General features: G+C 46.0%; 1 protein-coding gene across 2 annotated transcripts in view; it reads left to right on the forward strand.

Moving 5' to 3' along the window:
• The first annotated feature begins 11,710 nt into the window (after positions 1-11,710).
• Positions 11,711-17,558, forward strand: part of fam193a (family with sequence similarity 193 member A) — a 153,660-nt gene continuing 147,812 nt past the window's right edge. For both annotated transcript variants that reach the window (XM_060926554.1, XM_060926553.1), the window contains exon 1: positions 11,711-12,103. In XM_060926554.1, the coding sequence (XP_060782537.1) occupies positions 11,912-12,103 (192 nt within the window). In that variant the 5' untranslated portion in view covers positions 11,711-11,911. The remainder of the gene's footprint in view (positions 12,104-17,558) is intronic.

A 17,558-nucleotide genomic window follows, 5' to 3' on the forward strand; every position in this document is an offset into this window, starting at 1 on the left:
GTATGTAACCGTGGTTCTACGACTGGTGGAAGACCGCCAGATATGTGGGTCACTCAGGCCTCTAGTTCTGGCGAGAAAGGCTCCAGGCAACGAGTGATGTGGGCACAGCTATTTATTCACTTGGGCCACGTCATCGGTCACGAGTTGACAACTTTGATACAAGTTCTCGGCATAGATGCGGCTAGCGCAAGGGGATTCACACAGTAAAATACGCCATCTGGCGGTCTTCCACCAGTCGGAGAACCACGGTTACATACGTAACCAGCGATTCTTGATTACTTAGTGTATCAGATCACGTGACACCATTCCAAAATTATCGACACCTTTATCCACAGTTATCGACACCTTTGTCCACAGTTATCGACACCATTCTACAATTATTGACACCGTTCCACAATTATCGACACCTTTGTCCACAGTTATCGACACCGTTCCATAATTATCTACAGTCCACAGTTATCAACACTGTTCCACAATTATCGACACCGTTCCACAATTGTTGACACTTTTGTTCACAGTTATCGACACTGTTCCACAGTTAGACACCTTTGCCCACAGTTATCAACACCATTCCACAATTATCGACACCGTTTCACAATTATCTACACTTTTGTCCACAGTTACCAACACCTTTCTACAATTATCGATACCTTTGTCCACAATTATTGATACCATTCCACAATTATCGACACCTTTGTCCACAGTTATTGACACTGTTCCACAGTTATCAACACCTTTGTCCACAGTTATCGACACCATTCCACAATTATCGACACCGTTTCACAATTATCGACACCTTTGTCCACAGTTATCGACACCGTTTCACAATTATCGACACTTTTGTCCACAGTTACCAACACCTTTCCACAATTATTGATACCTTTGTCCACAGTTATCGACACCATTCCATAATTATCGACACCGTTTCACAATTATCGACACCTTTGTCCACAGTTATCGACACCGTTCTATAATTATCGACACCGTTCTACAATTTTCGATACCGTTCTACAATTATTGACACCGTTCCACAATTATTGACACCTTTGTCCACAGTTATCGACACTGTTCCACAATTATCGACACCGTTCCACAGTTAGACACCTTTGTCCACAATTATCGACACCGTTTCACAATTATTGACACTTTTGTCCACAGTTACCAACACCTTTCCACAATTATTGATACCTTTGTCCACAGTTATCGACACCATTCCATAATTATCGACACCGTTTCACAATTATCGACACCTTTGTCCACAGTTATCGACACCGTTCTATAATTATCGACACCGTTCTACAATTTTCGATACCGTTCTACAATTATTGACACCGTTCCACAATTATCGACACCTTTGTCCACAGTTATCGACACTGTTCCACAATTATCGACACCGTTCCACAGTTAGACACCTTTGTCCACAATTATCGACACCGTTTCACAATTATCTACACTTTTGTCCACAGTTACCAACACCTTTCCACAATTATCGATACCTTTGTCCACAGTTATTGACACCATTCCACAATTATCAACACCTTTATCCACAGTTATCGACACCTTTGTCCACAATTATCGACACCGTTTCACAATTATCTTGCAATTACCGTCTTCCGAAGAGAGTCTGGGACGATACCATGCTCACGATCAACACCAAAATGAGAGTGTATCAGGCCTGCGTGCTGAGCACTCTCCTCTATGGAAGCAAAGCATGGACCCTCTACTCCCGCCAAGAATGCAGACAGACAGCCCGAAAACATAATGCCTCCTGCACCTTACAGTGGTGGAGGCATAAAAACAGAAATCTGGAGTGTGCATAGATATTCACTCCCTTTCATATGAAACCCCTAAATAAGAGCTGGTCCAACCAATTCACTTCATAAGTCACATAATTAGTTGATTAAGATCCACCTGTGTACAATCAAAGTGTCACATGATGTCTGGATAAATCGACCTGTTCTGGAAGGACCCTGACTCTGCAACACTACTAAGCAAGCAACATGAAAACAAAGGAGCCTCCAAACAGGTCAGAGACAAAGTTGTGGAGAAGTATAGATCAGGGTTAGGTTATAAAAAATATCCCAAACTTTGAATATCCCATGGAGCACCATTAAATCCATTATAGCAAAATGGAAAGAATATGGCACCACTACAAACCTGACAAGAGAAGGCCCCGCCCACCAAAACTCATAGACCGGGCAAGGAGGGCATTAATCAGAGATGCAACAAAGACACCAACGATAACAATGAAGGAGCTGCAAAGATCCACAGCAGAGATGGGAGTATCTGTCCATAGGACCACTTTAAGCCGTACACTCCACAGAGCGGGGCTTTATGGAAGAGTGGATAGAAAAAAAAAGCAACTGCTTAAAAAATCACATTTGGAGTCTGGCCAACAGCATGTGGCAGACTCCCCAAACACATGGAAAAAGATTCTCTGGTCAAATGAGACAAAAATTTAACTTTTTGGCCATCATGGGAAATGACATGTGTGGCACAAACCCAAAACCCTGAGAACACCATTCCGACAGTGAAGCATGGTGGTGGCAGCATCATGCTGTGGGGATGTTTTTCATCTGCAGGGACAGGAAAGCTGGTCAGGACTGAAGGAAAGATGGATGACACTAAATACAGGGCAATTCTGGAGGAAAACCTGTTTGAGTCAGCCAGAGGTTTGAGACTGGGATGAAGGTTCATGTTCTAGCAAGACAATGACCCTGCACATACTGCTAAAGCTACACTGGAGTGGTTTAAAGGTAAACATTTAAATGTCTTGGAATTGCCTAATCAAAGCCCAGACCCGAATCCAATTGAGAATCTGTGGCATAACTTGAAGATTGCTGTACACCAATGCAACCCATCTAACTTGAAGGAGTTGGAGCAGTTTCGCCTTGAGGAATGGGCAAAAATCCCAGTGGCTAGATGTGCTAAGCTAATAGAGACATATCCCAAGAGACTTACAGCTGTAACTGTAGCAAAAGGTGGCTCTACAAAGTATTGACTTGGGGGTTTGAATACCTATGCACACTCCAGATTTCTGTTTTTTTCATCTTAATTCTTGTTTGTCTCACCTCATCTCATTATCTCTAGCCACTTTATCCTGTTCTACAGGGTTGCAGGCAAGCTGGAGCCTATCCCAGCTGACTACGGGCAAAAGGCGGGGTTCACCCTGGACAAGTCGCCAGGTCATCACAGGGCTGACACATAGACACAGACAACCATTCACACTCACATTCACACCTATGGTCAATTTAGAGTCGCCAGTTAACCTAACCTGCATGTCTTTGGACTGTGGGGGAAACCGGAGCACCCGGAGGAAACCCACGTGGACACGGGGAGAACATGCAAACTCCACACAGAAAGGCCCTCGTCGGCCACGGGGCTCGAACCCGGACCCTCTTGCTGTGAGGCAACAGCGCTAACCACTACACCACCGTGCCTCCATTCTTGTTTGTGTCACCAATAAAAAAAAAAAGAATGTGCACCTTTAAAGTGGTAGGCATGTTGTGTAAATCAAATGGTGCTAACCCCTCAAAAATCCATTTTAATTTCAGCTTGTAAGCAACAAAATAGGACAAACGCCAAGGGGGATGAATACTTTTGCAAGGCACTGTATATAAACAAAAAAAATAAGGTGCGTGAGACTTTCGCACAGTACTGTAGATACTTTGGCAAAATTTCTTCAAAATATCATCAGTTTAAGATCTATGGGCTTGGATGTTGCACATTGGTGCAGATTGTTTTTGTAATATTGTTAGCATAGTTTTTTTTCCCCTTCTACGTTCTATTTTATGTCGTACAGTGTGTCTTTTTCTTTTTGCATCCTGATAACTTGCTGCTGTAACATAATTTCCCAGCTTGAGATCAATCAAGTAAATCTATCTATCTATCTCGCATCAAAAATGGCAACTTGCTCCTTGATGCAGGGGATTATCGGTAGGGTGAGTTGGCCCCTTTAATTATGTCAACTTGATTTGAAAGCCATGGCCTAATGGTTAGAGAAGCAGTTTTGTGACCAAAAGGTCGCCGGTTTGATTCCCTGGACCAGCAGGAGGGGCCGAAGTGCCCTTGAGCAAGGCACAACTGCTTAAAACGTCACTGGTTTGAGTCCCTGGACCAGCAGGAGGGGCTGAAGTGCCTTTGAGCCAGGCATAACTGCTTAAAACGTCACTGGTTCGATTCCCTGGACCAGCAGGAAGGGCGGAAGTAGCCTTGAGCAAGGTACTATTGCTCAAAAGGTCACTGGTTCAATTCCCTGGACCAGCAGGAAGGGCTGAAGTGCCCTTGAGCAAGACACAACTGCTTGTTTGGAATCAAACCAAACGTCACTGGTTTGATTTACCTGGACCACCAGGAAGGGCGGAAATGCCTTTGAGCAAGGTACTATTGCTCAAAAGGTCCCTGGACCAGCACAACTGCTTAAAACATCACTGGTTTGATTCCCTGGACCAGCAGGAAGGGCAGAAGTGGCCTTGAGCAAGGCACAACTGCTTAAAACATCACTGGTTTGATTCCCTGGACCAGCAGGAAGGGTGGAAGTTCCCTTGAGCAAGGCACAACTGCTTAAAACATCACTGGTTTGATTCCCTGGACCAGCAGGAAGGGCGGAAGTAGCCTTGAGCAAGGCACAACTGCTTAAAACATCACTGGTTTGATTCCCTGGACCAGCAGGAAGGGCGGAAGTGGCCTTGAGCAAGGTACTATTGCTCAAAAGGTCCCTGGACCAGCACAACTGCTTAAAACATCACTGGTTTGATTCCCTGGACCAGCAGGAAGGGCAGAAGTGGCCTTGAGCAAGGTACTATTGCTCAAAAGGTCCCTGGACCAGCACAACTGCTTAAAACATCACTGGTTTGATTCCCTGGACCAGCAGGAAGGGCAGAAGTGGCCTTGAGCAAGGTACTATTGCTCAAAAGGTCCCTGGACCAGCACAACTGCTTAAAACATCACTGGTTTGATTCCCTGGACCAGCAGGAAGGGCAGAAGTGGCCTTGAGCAAGGTACTATTGCTCAAAAGGTCCCTGGACCAGCACAACTGCTTAAAACATCACTGGTTTGATTCCCTGGACCAGCAGGAAGGGTGGAAGTTCCCTTGAGCAAGGCACAACTGCTTAAAACATCACTGGTTTGATTCCCTGGACCAGCAGGAAGGGCGGAAGTGCCCTTGAGCAAGGTACTATTGCTCAAAAGGTCCCTGGACCAGCACAACTGCTTAAAACATCACTGGTTTGATTCCCTGGACCAGCAGGAAGGGCAGAAGTGGCCTTGAGCAAGGTACTATTGCTCAAAAGGTCCCTGGACCAGCACAACTGCTTAAAACATCACTGGTTTGATTCCCTGGACCAGCAGGAAGGGTGTAAGTGCCCTTGAGCAAGGCACAACTGCTTAAAACATCACTGGTTTGATTCCCTGGACCAGCAGGAAGGGCTGAAGTGCCCTTGAGCAAGGCACAACTGCTTAAAACATCACTGGTTTGATTTCCTGGACCAGCAGGAAGGGCAGAAATAGCCTTGAGCAAGGCACAACTGCTTAAAACATCACTGGTTTGATTCCCTGGACCAGCAGGAAAGGCGGAAGTGCCCTTGAGCAAGGCACACCTGCTTAAAACATCACTGGTTTGATTCCCTGGACCAGCAGCAAGGGTGGAAGTAGCCTTGAGCAAGGCACAACTGCTTAAAACATCACTGGTTTGATTCCCTGGACCAGCAGGAAGGGTGTAAGTGCCCTTGAGCAAGGCACAACTGCTTAAAACATCACTGGTTTGATTCCCTGGACCAGCAGGAAGGGCGGAAGTAGCCTTGACAAGGTACTATTGCTCAGAAGGTCACTGGTTTGATTCCCTGGACCAGCAGGAAGGGCAGAAGTGGCCTTGAGCAAGGTACTGTTGCTCAAAAGGTCCCTGGACCAGCACAACTGCTTAAAACATCACTGGTTTGATTCCCTGGACCAGCAGGAAGGGCTGAAGTGCCCTTGAGCAACGTACTATTACTCAAAAGGTCACTGGTTTGATTCCCTGGACCAGCAGGAGGGGCAGAAATGGCCTTGAGCAAGGCACCTGTTGCTTCTCTGGGTATGTTTGACATCGCTTTGTTCGTTTTTCTTAATATATTTTTTAACATAATATGTTTAGTTTCATTAAGTCATATTGTATTTTTTTATTGTTTGCTGTATTTTATAATTCTTTGTATACCCTGGTTATTTTATTTCCACTACACAGAAGACCTCAATGGAAATAAGTCCCCTATTGGACTTTTTTTTTTGAGTAATCCTTGGTATAATATATCTCATCTCTCATCTCATTATCTCGAGCCGCTTTATCCTTCTACAGGGTCGCAGGCAAGCTGGAGCCTATCCCAGCTGACTATGGGCGAAAGGCGGGGTACACCCTGGACAAGTCGCCAGGTCATCACAGGGCTGACACATAGACACAGACAACCATTCACACCTACGGTCAATTTAGAGTCACCAGTTAACCTAACCTGCATGTCTTTGGACTGTGGGGGAAACCGGAGCACCCGGAGGAAACGCACGTGGACACGGGGAGAACATGCAAACTCCACACAGAAAGGCCCTCGCCGGCCCCGGGGCTCGAACCCAGGACCTTCTTGCTGTGAGGCGACAGCGCTAACCACTACACCACCATGCCGCCCGGTATAATATATATGTATGTATATGTATATAACTGTGGTACAATTTTTACTCATTCATCATCGTATACGTTACCATTTGTGAGTTGATGTATCTAATGTAGGGTGACCAGACATCCCGGTTTTACCAGGACAGTCCCGATTTGGGGTTGTGTGTCCCGAGTCCCGACAAAAGTCTGTTGGGACACGGATATGTCCCGGTTTTCGCCACTCGCGACATTTGCGACTGAGCAGCGTGGGAATCATTAGCGGAGAAATGTCTGCATTTACTATTTTGATGAATTGACAGGAATCGCTAACTTTCCTGGTTACTGCCCCCTGGCCCTGTGGCATGGGTGTTTATTTAGCCACATTATTCCAGACAACAGAACGTGTTGCCAGGCAACAATAAAATAAACATTAACTGGCGCGAATGTTCTTTGTCTAGCAACCAGCAGCAGTAATGCCGCAGCAATTATGCCGAAAAGAAAATGTACCTTTTCCAAAGATTTACAGGGCACCTACCCATGGATTAAAGTTTTCCGTCGTGTGACGGATTTCCATCAGCTGAACTCTCCCAAGGCCAAATGTGAGGTCGGTGCTGATCCGAGGAGAATTAAAATGACGGGTGGTTGGGTAGAGATTGGGTTATAACACTGATGTGTTGCAACACCATCAACTATCAGCAGGGTTTATTTCACTTTTTTGTTTTTGAGCCATGCTTTGTGTCGTTCATTTCCTATGTTTGATCATGTTTAAACGTTCGCTGTCTACAGTGCGGCATTAAAAAAACATGCGCTGTCAAAATTGGCAATATACATTCCCATGTGCTTGGCGTGCTTGTGTTTGACCATTTCTGCTTTGTATTAAATTAAATCTTGCCAAAATGACTTAGTTCAAACCTGGACATATAGAAATAGAGCATATTAAAAAAAAACGAAACAATAAACCCCGGAAAGCCCGCTCCTCTGCTTCAGCCAGACTTGAAGACCCGATGGTGCAATGCTTACAGACTGTCAGAAGTAATTAGACCTAAATTTATAGCTAACAAATCAGCAGACGCCCCAACAATTATTATTTTCGTTAGGCCAATGTGTAAGGTATGTTAGAACCGTGCCTTATAGCCTACGTTATATCACAATTTAAAGGACGTTTGAGGAGTTGGAGGCTGCGAGCACAATGATGTTCCAACATGCGCTAAACTTCATTCTCATCTCATTATCTCTAGCCGCTTTATCCTGTTCTACAGGGTCGCAGGCAAGCTGGAGCCTATCCCAGCTGACTACGGGTGAAAGGCGGGGTACACCCTGGACAAGTCACCAGGTCATCACAGGACTGACACATAGACACAGACAACCATTCACACTCACATTCACACCTACGGTCAATTTAGAGTCACCAGTTAACCTAACCTGCATGTCTTTGGACTGTGGGGGAAACCGGAGCACCCGGAGGAAACCCATGCGGACACGGGGAGAACATGCAAACTCCACTCAGAAAGACCCTCGCCAGCCTTGGGGCTCGAACCCAGGACCTTCTTGCTGTGAGGCGACAGCGCTAACCACTACACCACCGTGCCGCCCCTGCGCTAAACTTTATTCCCTGAAAATCATACACCAGCGTTCAATGCCCCAAACAGTCAAAATGTCTAGAAGACTACGGTTAAATAATAATCATAGCCTACTAAGTTAAATTACGTCAAAACATCTGTTTCTGGCCTATGAAATGATGGAGGAAAATGAGAACGAACGCAAAGTAGATAGCAGCCAACTTCACACGATCTTTTAGGTAACTTAACACTCGTGTTGCCACAATATTTCTCTTAATAAAATCTTGAATTGTTTTTGAAGTCGTATTCAACACAAAGTAAGGTCAAATTATAATTTTAATTTAAGCGAAGATCCAAACTTTTTTCTATATTGACGTCGAGCAGAGGAGCATGTCATTCTGCTTTCGGTTTCGGCAGCATGGATGCGCTTTACATGAAAGAAGGCACTGATGTGTCTGCCATCGATAAAGGTGTAAAATACAAGTGGAGGTGGGCTTGGCTGTACGAAATAGGTGAAAATGGAAAGCCACTTAGTTCATGGTGCAAAAAACTAAACATTCCAGGCACTTGCATTTGTGTGGTTTGCCACAAAAAAATAATATACGGAAGCAATGGAAAGAAAGTGCAATAAATTGAATATATTAATCAATTAATTAATTGATAATAAAGTTATCAGTTCTAAGTTAACCATTCTCAGAATTTCATCGAAATCCACCCATAACACCCCCCCCCGTAGAATTTCATCGAAATCCACCCATAACCCCCCCACCCCCCATAAATTTTCAGTCAAATAATTTTTTTTTTGCTTTAATCCATGCACCTACCCCTTCCTCCGAGAGGTGCAGAACAATGCGCACGAAGCCTACTGCACACACTGTAAGTGTTCCTTCTCCGTAGCCCACAGTGGTAACGCCGATATACAGGATCACATTAAAACTGGAAAAGATTCACTCTTCTTGTAAATATACGTAGGCTAATGCATTTTGTTTAGGGTGGGTGGATTGACAGTCGCCTTAGCTTTGTTCCTGTGCTTTGTTCTTGTACTGAGTTGGGTAGCCTATGTTGCAAATGCTGTGCGCTCCTGTGGGGGCTTTCCTCAGGCTGTCGCCCCTCTCCTCCTTTACTGCTGTTTTGTTTGAGTGTATATTCTCAAATCACTTGTTTGATTTGATTTTATTTAGGTTTTCACACATGTACATAAAGACGTAAAAAAACCGAGGATGACACAAAAAAGTCTAATAAAATGACTTGTTTCCATTGTGGTCCTCATAAAAAAATTACAAAATGGTGACAATATGATAGAGGACAAAAATTACAAAAAATGTATAAGTAAACAAAGTGAATAAAAATAACATTAATAATATTATTAGTAAATAAATTTAAGAAATATAACTATCACAAGTTTTATATATCACAAAATATCACAATTGTTATCACAGAAATTGAATAACAATTTACAAACATATTAAAAGTACATGGGAGAGTCCATTTTTAATGATTCTAATAAAAACCTTTTGACTTGTTTCTTAAACGTTTGTTTATTGGTGAGCGTTTGAACACTTGTGGGTAGGCTATTCCAGTCTGCAGCTCCCGTGTACCTGAATGTACTCTTACCCAGTGTGGTCTTAAATCTGGGTAAGGCCAGTGACCTCTTGTCTCTTTTTTGTTTCTGTTTAACATACCGTTCTGACAGTTTGGCCGTATTGCTGTAATGGAACAGCACCTTCCATTAAAGTGTTCACTTTTGTACACATCTTCTTGCTTTATTCATTCAGTTGTGGGGAATGGTTAGTAAGGTTGATTCTGACCTAGGCTATGTTGAGGTCACATATCTACTTTTTAAGTTCATGCTATAGTGCATACAATTTGAGAGATATAGCCTACATGTGCATATGCATTCTTCTTGGTGTTCTCACAAACAGGTGAAATAAATCAGTTTAAATTTGGCCTATGGACATAGCCTGGCCTATTCTCAGCCATTACAAAATCTGTTGTCTGACCATAATTTAACTGATCTGTATACCACTATGCTACTAGATAACAAAATGCCTGTTTGTTTTATTTCATGTGAGATGTTGATAAATGTGAGCTTCAACAAAATGATAAGAGCACCTCTCCGAGTGTCACGTTTACGTAAAAAAAAAGGTGTGCGTGCACAAGCATGGTCACGCGCAAAAGTGTCCCGGTTTCAGACTCGGGAAATCTCATCTCATTATCTCTAGCCACTTTATCCTTCTACAGGGTCGCAGGCAAGCTGGAGCCTATCCCAGCTGACTACGGGCGAAAGGCGGGGTACACCCTGGACAAGTCGCCAGGTCATCACAGGGCTGACACATATGGCCCTTTTCCACTACCCTTTTTCAGCTCACTTCAGCTCGCTTCAACTCACTTCAGCCCAACACGGCTCGCGTTTCGACTATCTAAGAACAGCACGACTCAGCTCGCTTCAGCCCTGCTTAGCCCCTAAAACTCGCACCGTTTTGGAGTGGGGCTGAAGCGAGCCAAAGCGAGCCGAGTGAGGTTGGGGGCGTGAGCAGACACTCCCCTGTGCACTGATTGGTGAGGAGGAGTGTCCGGACATGCCCACACACGCCCCGCGAGCACGCTGGGATCTGTAAACACCGCAAACCCGGAAGAAGGAGAATTACGAATTACGAGAATTATGAAGCCTTATGCGCCTCGCCTCATCTATACGCTCTTGCCAGTATCTGTCCGCGTTGTCGGTGACAACAAGCCACAGCACCAAGACCAGCAACACTAACGACTCCATGTCCTCCATGTTTATTGTTTACTATCCGGGTCGTGAGACTACCGCTTAAAAGGTCACTGATGTCACTGTTTGCACCGCCTAACGACATCACCTGACGTCCACCCACTTTCGCTAACTCCACCCAATGTGTCCACCCACTTCCAGCCAGCACGGTTCAGCGCGGGTGTAGTCGAAATGCAACTCCAACAGCCCCGCTCAGCTCGACTCAGCCCAACTCAGCACGGCACGGCTCAGCCGCGTTTGTAGTGGAAAAGCGGCATTAGACACAGACAACCATTCACACTCACATTCACACCTACGGTCAATTTAGAGTCACCAGTTAACCTAACCTGCATGTCTTTGGACTGTGGGGGAAACCGGAGCACCCGGAGGAAACCCACGCGGACACGGTGAGAACATGCAAACTCCACACAGAAAGGCCCTCGCCGGCCCCGGGGCTCGAACCCAGGACCTTCTTGCTGTGAGGTGACAGCGCTAACCACTACACCACCGTGCCAAAAAAGAAACAAATAACTAAAGCTCTGGATAAGAGCGTCTGCTAAATGCCTGTATTTGTGTCTCATGTCCAAACCGAGTCCACAGGACTGCTGTACAGTTGCTGTATGTTGGCTCCACGTGTGGAAAAATCTTTTTTTTTTTTTTGTAGTCATTTTGTCGCACGTGCTCAAAACTACATTCCCCATAACCCCACACAGCAACACTTCCGGTTTTGCGTAAGGGCGTAAACCCAATTGGCCGCGTCCTGCCTAGTTGGCCATATTGGAACTTGAAGTCTTGCTAGCAGCTCTGTGTAGATCGGGTTAGGCTTTTCATATTTTCTTCTGGGAAAAAATAAATAAATATAAATTGTATAACAGGATTAAAAGCCTGACGTCCCGGCTAAGACGTCGCCTGCCTGTTGTGGCTGGAAAAAGCTGTCTGTGTGTTTTATTGTGTGGCTGAAGAAGGAAAAGAAAAACAATAATAATGAGTCCGACCGACGCGAAGCGAGGAGCGAAGCGCAGGAAGAACAAGCGGGGCGGCGGCAGCAGCGCGGCAGGAAAGTCCGAGGCTTCAGCCGCGGCCCGGGCTGCTCAGTCTGCCGCAACAGCCGCCTCCGCTAGGAGCTTTCTGAGCACCGGGAGCGCTGGAAATGGAGACTCGGGGCTCAATGGAGAGGTAAAGAGCACTAATTTAGCTGAGAGGTTGTGCTTTTGCAGGTCCAGCCGGCTTCTCTGACTGACTGAGGTACGCGGCCTTGCTAACAAGCTAGCAAGCTAACAGGCTAGTCAGCTAGCTAGGCATATACTGTATGCACTACTATTTACATTCCAGTTCATTCTTCAGTGACATCCGTTCAGTCCTGCTGGGAAGTATTTTATGTGGTAGATATGGAAGTAAATATTGAGTTTAAAACAAAAGGAAGTAGTGCAGCATGTTTGCAAACATGGTTAAGGTTAAGAAGAAGGATGGAGAGCTAGCTAGCTAGCAGAAAAAAGGCTAGGATTAGCTGTTGACATTCCTGCTTTATTTCAGCTGATTGAACAACAGGGATGATCTCACACACACTTTCTGTCTCTACCTGGATTTGCTCAATGCTTTTAAAAACGAAACTGGGTTTTGTTTCTCTCTCTCTCTCTCTCACACACACACACACACACACACACACACACATTGTTTACAAGGTGTGTGTCTGCAGAGTTCACTGCAGATCTCAGAAATCAGCCTCCTCCTCTTCCTCTTCCTCTTCTTTGTCTTGGGTCAGCACACACCTTTTGTCAGTAATCTGACATGACATAAGATACAACATGACACACTAAGTCTTCAGTAATTAAAGGCCAGTTGTGGGCAACAGCTGCATGTGTAGAGACAGGAAGTTTTTACAGCAAGCATGGACTCTACAGGAACTGTCCTCGCCAGCTCGGTGTTTGTGCAAATGGTTAAATCATCGATTTGATCTAATTCGATTCGATACGATACATCCATCATGTTTAAAACGCCCTGATTCGTCTCCGAACATCTCGTACTACGTCCGTGCCTGCGAACAGATGACGCAAAATGGCGTGTTCTCCGATTAACGAAATCAGTCCAAGCAAAACATATTTCCTCTCTCAAGAGGAGCAACTGGAGCATCTTCATACAACACGACATACGCAACCCGATACGGAGATTAAACAGTGCTTTCTGTCTTGCCCCTTTTCCACCAAAGCAGTTCCAGGGCTGGTTCGGGGCCAGTGCTTAGTTTGGAACCGGGTTTTCTGTTTCCACTGACAAAGAACTGGCTCTGGGGCCAGAAAAACCGGTTCCAGGCTAGCACTAACTCTTTGCCGGGTCAGAGGAAAGAACCGCTTACGTCAGCGGTGAGGCGGAGTTGTTAAGACCAACAACAATAGCAAGACCGCGAAAGATCGCCATTTTTAAGCGGCGAGAAGCAGCAGCTGTACAAACGCGAAGTCATCCATTATTATTGTTGCTGCTGCTGCTGCTTCTCCGTGTTGTTGTTGCTGCAATGTTCGCGCCAAGGTTTATACAAACGCAGCGACGTAACTGACGTATACAGCGACATAATGACGTGGCTCCGCTTAGCACCCCGAGCTATGGAAAAACAAACTGGTTCTCAGCTGGCTCGCAAGTTGAACGAGTTGTGCACTGGCCCCGAACCAGCCCTGGAACTGATTTGGTGGGAAAGGGGTCTCTGAGAGACCCGAGTGGTGTCCTCGAGTGTCGTCGTGAAAGAAAGGTGGAGCATCTGCTGCGAATAACACACACGCACACGTTGTTTATTAATTTCACTCTCGAACTGGAGAGCAGTTCAACTCTGCAAGCACTGAGCACCGAGCTACAGCAACTTCTGCTTTGATCGCAGATTCAGAGGCTCGCGCTCGTTTTTCACGCCGACGCTCGCCGATTTAGCAGGTCAGGTCAGTTCCCGTCCCACCCTACAGTAAAGCTGCTGTTCACACTTCATACTAGAGGTCTGCGCGGGACAGAATTTTCAGTCCCGCTCCCGCAAAGAATTATGATTTTCAGTCCCGCTCCCGCCCGTGCCTGCCATGTTTTGTCCCGCTCCCGCCCGCAAATCCCGCATGATGCAGACGTTCGCGTTATTTCTCTCAAAAGTTCTTGTCATTGGCTTGGGGAATTAAACATGCTGAGCTTAGCTGAGCTCTCCACTGACCGATCCTTCATTTATTGTAAGTTTATTGTTTAGACTCTGACATTCTGCTGACACATTCCAAGTTGAGCGCTGCATGCGCTCATGATTGACAGCTCTCGCTTTGATTGACAGCTCTCGCTTTGCGCACTCCCACTTCCGAGTCTGTGGCGTTATGATTCCAACCGCGATTTCATTCTCCTCTCATATGAAGTGCTGCGCAACCACAACCAGGTCCTCAGATTATACACTGTCTATTTCTCGCTTTAAATTGAACAATCTGTGCGATACACAGTCCTTTTTAATACTTTTTTTTAATACTTAGGACTAATACTCTTGACTTTTTAACGGTAAATGTACCTCTTTTTAAAGCAGCACTTACTTCTGAAGCACTGTGAGCTTCACTAGAGGAGCTCTGCTCTTCTGCCGTGATCGGAGATCTCAAACACGGAAGAGCGGAAAGGAATCGGAAACGTACGCGAGATTAGACCACATCCGCAAATTTAGGCATCTTAAAATGTTTTTATTAATGCCAAAAAATATCCAGCACAAATTATATACGATAGACATAAATTAATAACTTATACATTTTATTTTAAACACGTTTTTAGTTAGCTGGACTGCAGCTTATCACCTCTCCCGCCCGCGCCCGCATTGTGCACTCCTCCCCGCGCCCGCAATGAGCTTTCAAAATTTGTCCCACGCCGCACTGCTTTGCGTCGGGTCCCGTGGGACTCCCACGGGAGTGCAGGGCTCTACTTCATACCAAAAGTACAGGGCGACAAAGGAGTGCGTTTTCACTCCTGTCCCATCCCCCTCCCGCAAAACAAACACTTCGGTCTCATCCCAGTCCAAAGACGGAATAAAAAAAGATTGGAAGAATGACGACCATTCCAGCCCTGTGTTCAAAATAAATAAAGAGAGTGGAGTTTATTGAGCTCAAAACTGCATGTTTATTTGTAGAAACTGACCTGTTATGATTCCCGTCCTGCTCGCTCCTTTTGATTTTTTTTTTTTCTTTTCCCTCCTGTCCCGTCTCAGTCATGTGATTAATACTGAAACTGACTCCACTCCCTCCCCACAGGAATCTTACAGCGTTCCTGGAAAATGTCAGTCTCTAGCTAGGTGCCATCCTGAACGAGCAGATTTAATATCCAGGCTATGAGTGTTTGTGTGTGCGCTTGTTTTTATTTATTTGTTTGTCATTTCCTCGTAAACATGTGCAACTAAAAACAGGAAAAAAAAGGAAACAAGCCCCGACACCTTTTCCTGAATTTCTCAAAACCATACTCTTTCATTTGGCGTGTGTTTTGAATGTAATGTGCGTCATATGGGTGCTGGAACTCTTCTCGTTCCGAATCCCACAACCTGCTGCACTACACACATCGGTCGAGGTGTGACCTGGAGTAATCAGGAACGTTCCGGTTTCCGGCCATATAACTCAGGAATTAATGTTGCTAGTCAGACTCGAGTGTCTTTCATCTATGACGTGAGGACGGAACATCACGGCGTCTTCATCGCCAAAACGTTAGACTTGTTGACCTTTTGTTTCGGAAACAAACGCAGTGTTGTGTTGGAAGATGAGGATAGCAATCGCAGTCCAACTGGATGGATAGGTTTAGATTTTCGGACGCGTGCGTGCGTGCGTGTTTAGTAAAGCTCCCTCAGGACAACTTTAGGGATTCTGATCATGTAGTTCATCCAGGATATGTTCCATGCGTACTCCATACCTCGTTAATCTAGACTGATTGATTGGGACTTGATTGTAAATAAGACCGTACTGCGTATGTGGTATCTCGGTGTAATCAGCCGATCCCTTGATGCATCAAATTGCGCAGATACAAATCAAGAGCTAAAGTTCGTTAATGTTCAGACATCAGAACGGGCAAAATTGTGACCTCACAGTGAAGCGCGACTTTCTTTCACTGCGGCATGGGTGTCGGTTTGAGCATTTCAGAACCTGCTCCTGCTCTCCTGGGGTTTTCACACACAACAGTCTCCTCGAGTTCACACAGACAGAGTGGTGCGCAAAACAAAAAAAAAACACATCGAGTCGAGTGAGTGACAGTTCTGTGGGTGGAAAAAACAAACGCCTTGTTGATAAGAGAGGTCAGAGGTTGGTTCGAGCTGCCAGGAAGAAACTCGTATAGTAACTCGTATAATCACTCTTTACAACCGTGCTGAGCAGAAAAGCATCTCAGCAGGAGACCACATTGGGCTTCACTCTTGCAGCCAAGAACAGGAGTTTTATGCCGGTTTTCCACTACCAACGCGGCTGAGTCGAGCTGAGCGGGGCTGTTGGAGTTGCATTTCGACTACAACCGCGCTGAACCGTGCTGGCTGGAAGTGGGTGGACACATTGGGTGGAGTTAGCGAAAGTGAGTGGACGTCACGTGATGTCGTTAGGCGGCGCAAACAGTGACATCAGTGAGCTTTTAAGCGGTAGTCTCACGACCCGGATAGTAAACAATAAACATGGAGGACATGGAGTCGTTAGTGTTGCTGGTCTTGGTGCTGTGGCTTGTTGTCACCGACAACGCCAACAGATACTGGCAAGAGCGTATAGATGAGGCGAGGCGCATAAGGCTTCAGAAATTCTCGTAATTCGTAATTCTTCTTCTTCCGGGTTTGCGGTGTTTACAGATCCCAGCGTGCTCGCGGGGCGTGTGTGGGCATGTGAGGACACTCCTCCTCACCAATCAGTGCACAGGGGAGTGTCTGCTCACGCCCCTAGCCCCACTCGGCTCGGTTTGGCTCGCTTCAGCCCTACTCCAAAACCGTGCGAGTTTTGGGTGCTGAGTAGGGCTGAAGCGAGCTGAGTCGTGCTGCTCTGAGGTAGTCGAAACGCGAGCCGTGTCGGGCTGAAGTGAGCTGAAGTGAGCTGAAAAAGGGTAGTGGAAAAGGGCCATTAAGGCCTCTGCATGCTCGTGCGACAAGGCTTTCGCAGATAGCTTTTCGCAGACCGTTGTAATTTATTGTTGAGCGGGGAGTAATAGGCGTGCGCGATGTTATTCACCGGCACAACGCAAGGGGGCGCGAAGTCGCTAGGAGTAGTTGGTGGGTGTGGTTAGTGGAGTGTTTATCCTCCGGTTACTTATAATGACTAGAACTGGAGTCGTATAGATGTACGTACTTCCTCAATCAACCGCTCTTCGTGCTGCTCCATCTTCGCTCGTGTTTATAAAAATGGCGGTCGTGAAAACAAAACAAACCGGGAAAGTAGGGAAGCGGAAGTGCGTGTACAGCGGATGTAGAGTGGACCAATCAGAGCCCTCTTATCTGCGGCGCTGTCTGCGAGGCTTCTGCGGTGGTCACAATTTTTGGGAGGTGCGCGCAGAGCGTCTGCGAAGGTGGGGGGGCTACGCAGACACTGTCTGCGATGCTATCTGCGAGGACTGGGTTGTCAGCATAAATTGGCCTTTAGAGTCAAGAACAAGTTCCTATTAAAGTGGCCGGTGTGTGTGTGTGAAAGTTTTTCCT

The sequence above is a fragment of the Neoarius graeffei genome, chromosome 7 (assembly GCF_027579695.1).
Source record: "Neoarius graeffei isolate fNeoGra1 chromosome 7, fNeoGra1.pri, whole genome shotgun sequence".
Taxonomy (NCBI): Eukaryota; Metazoa; Chordata; class Actinopteri; order Siluriformes; family Ariidae; genus Neoarius; species Neoarius graeffei.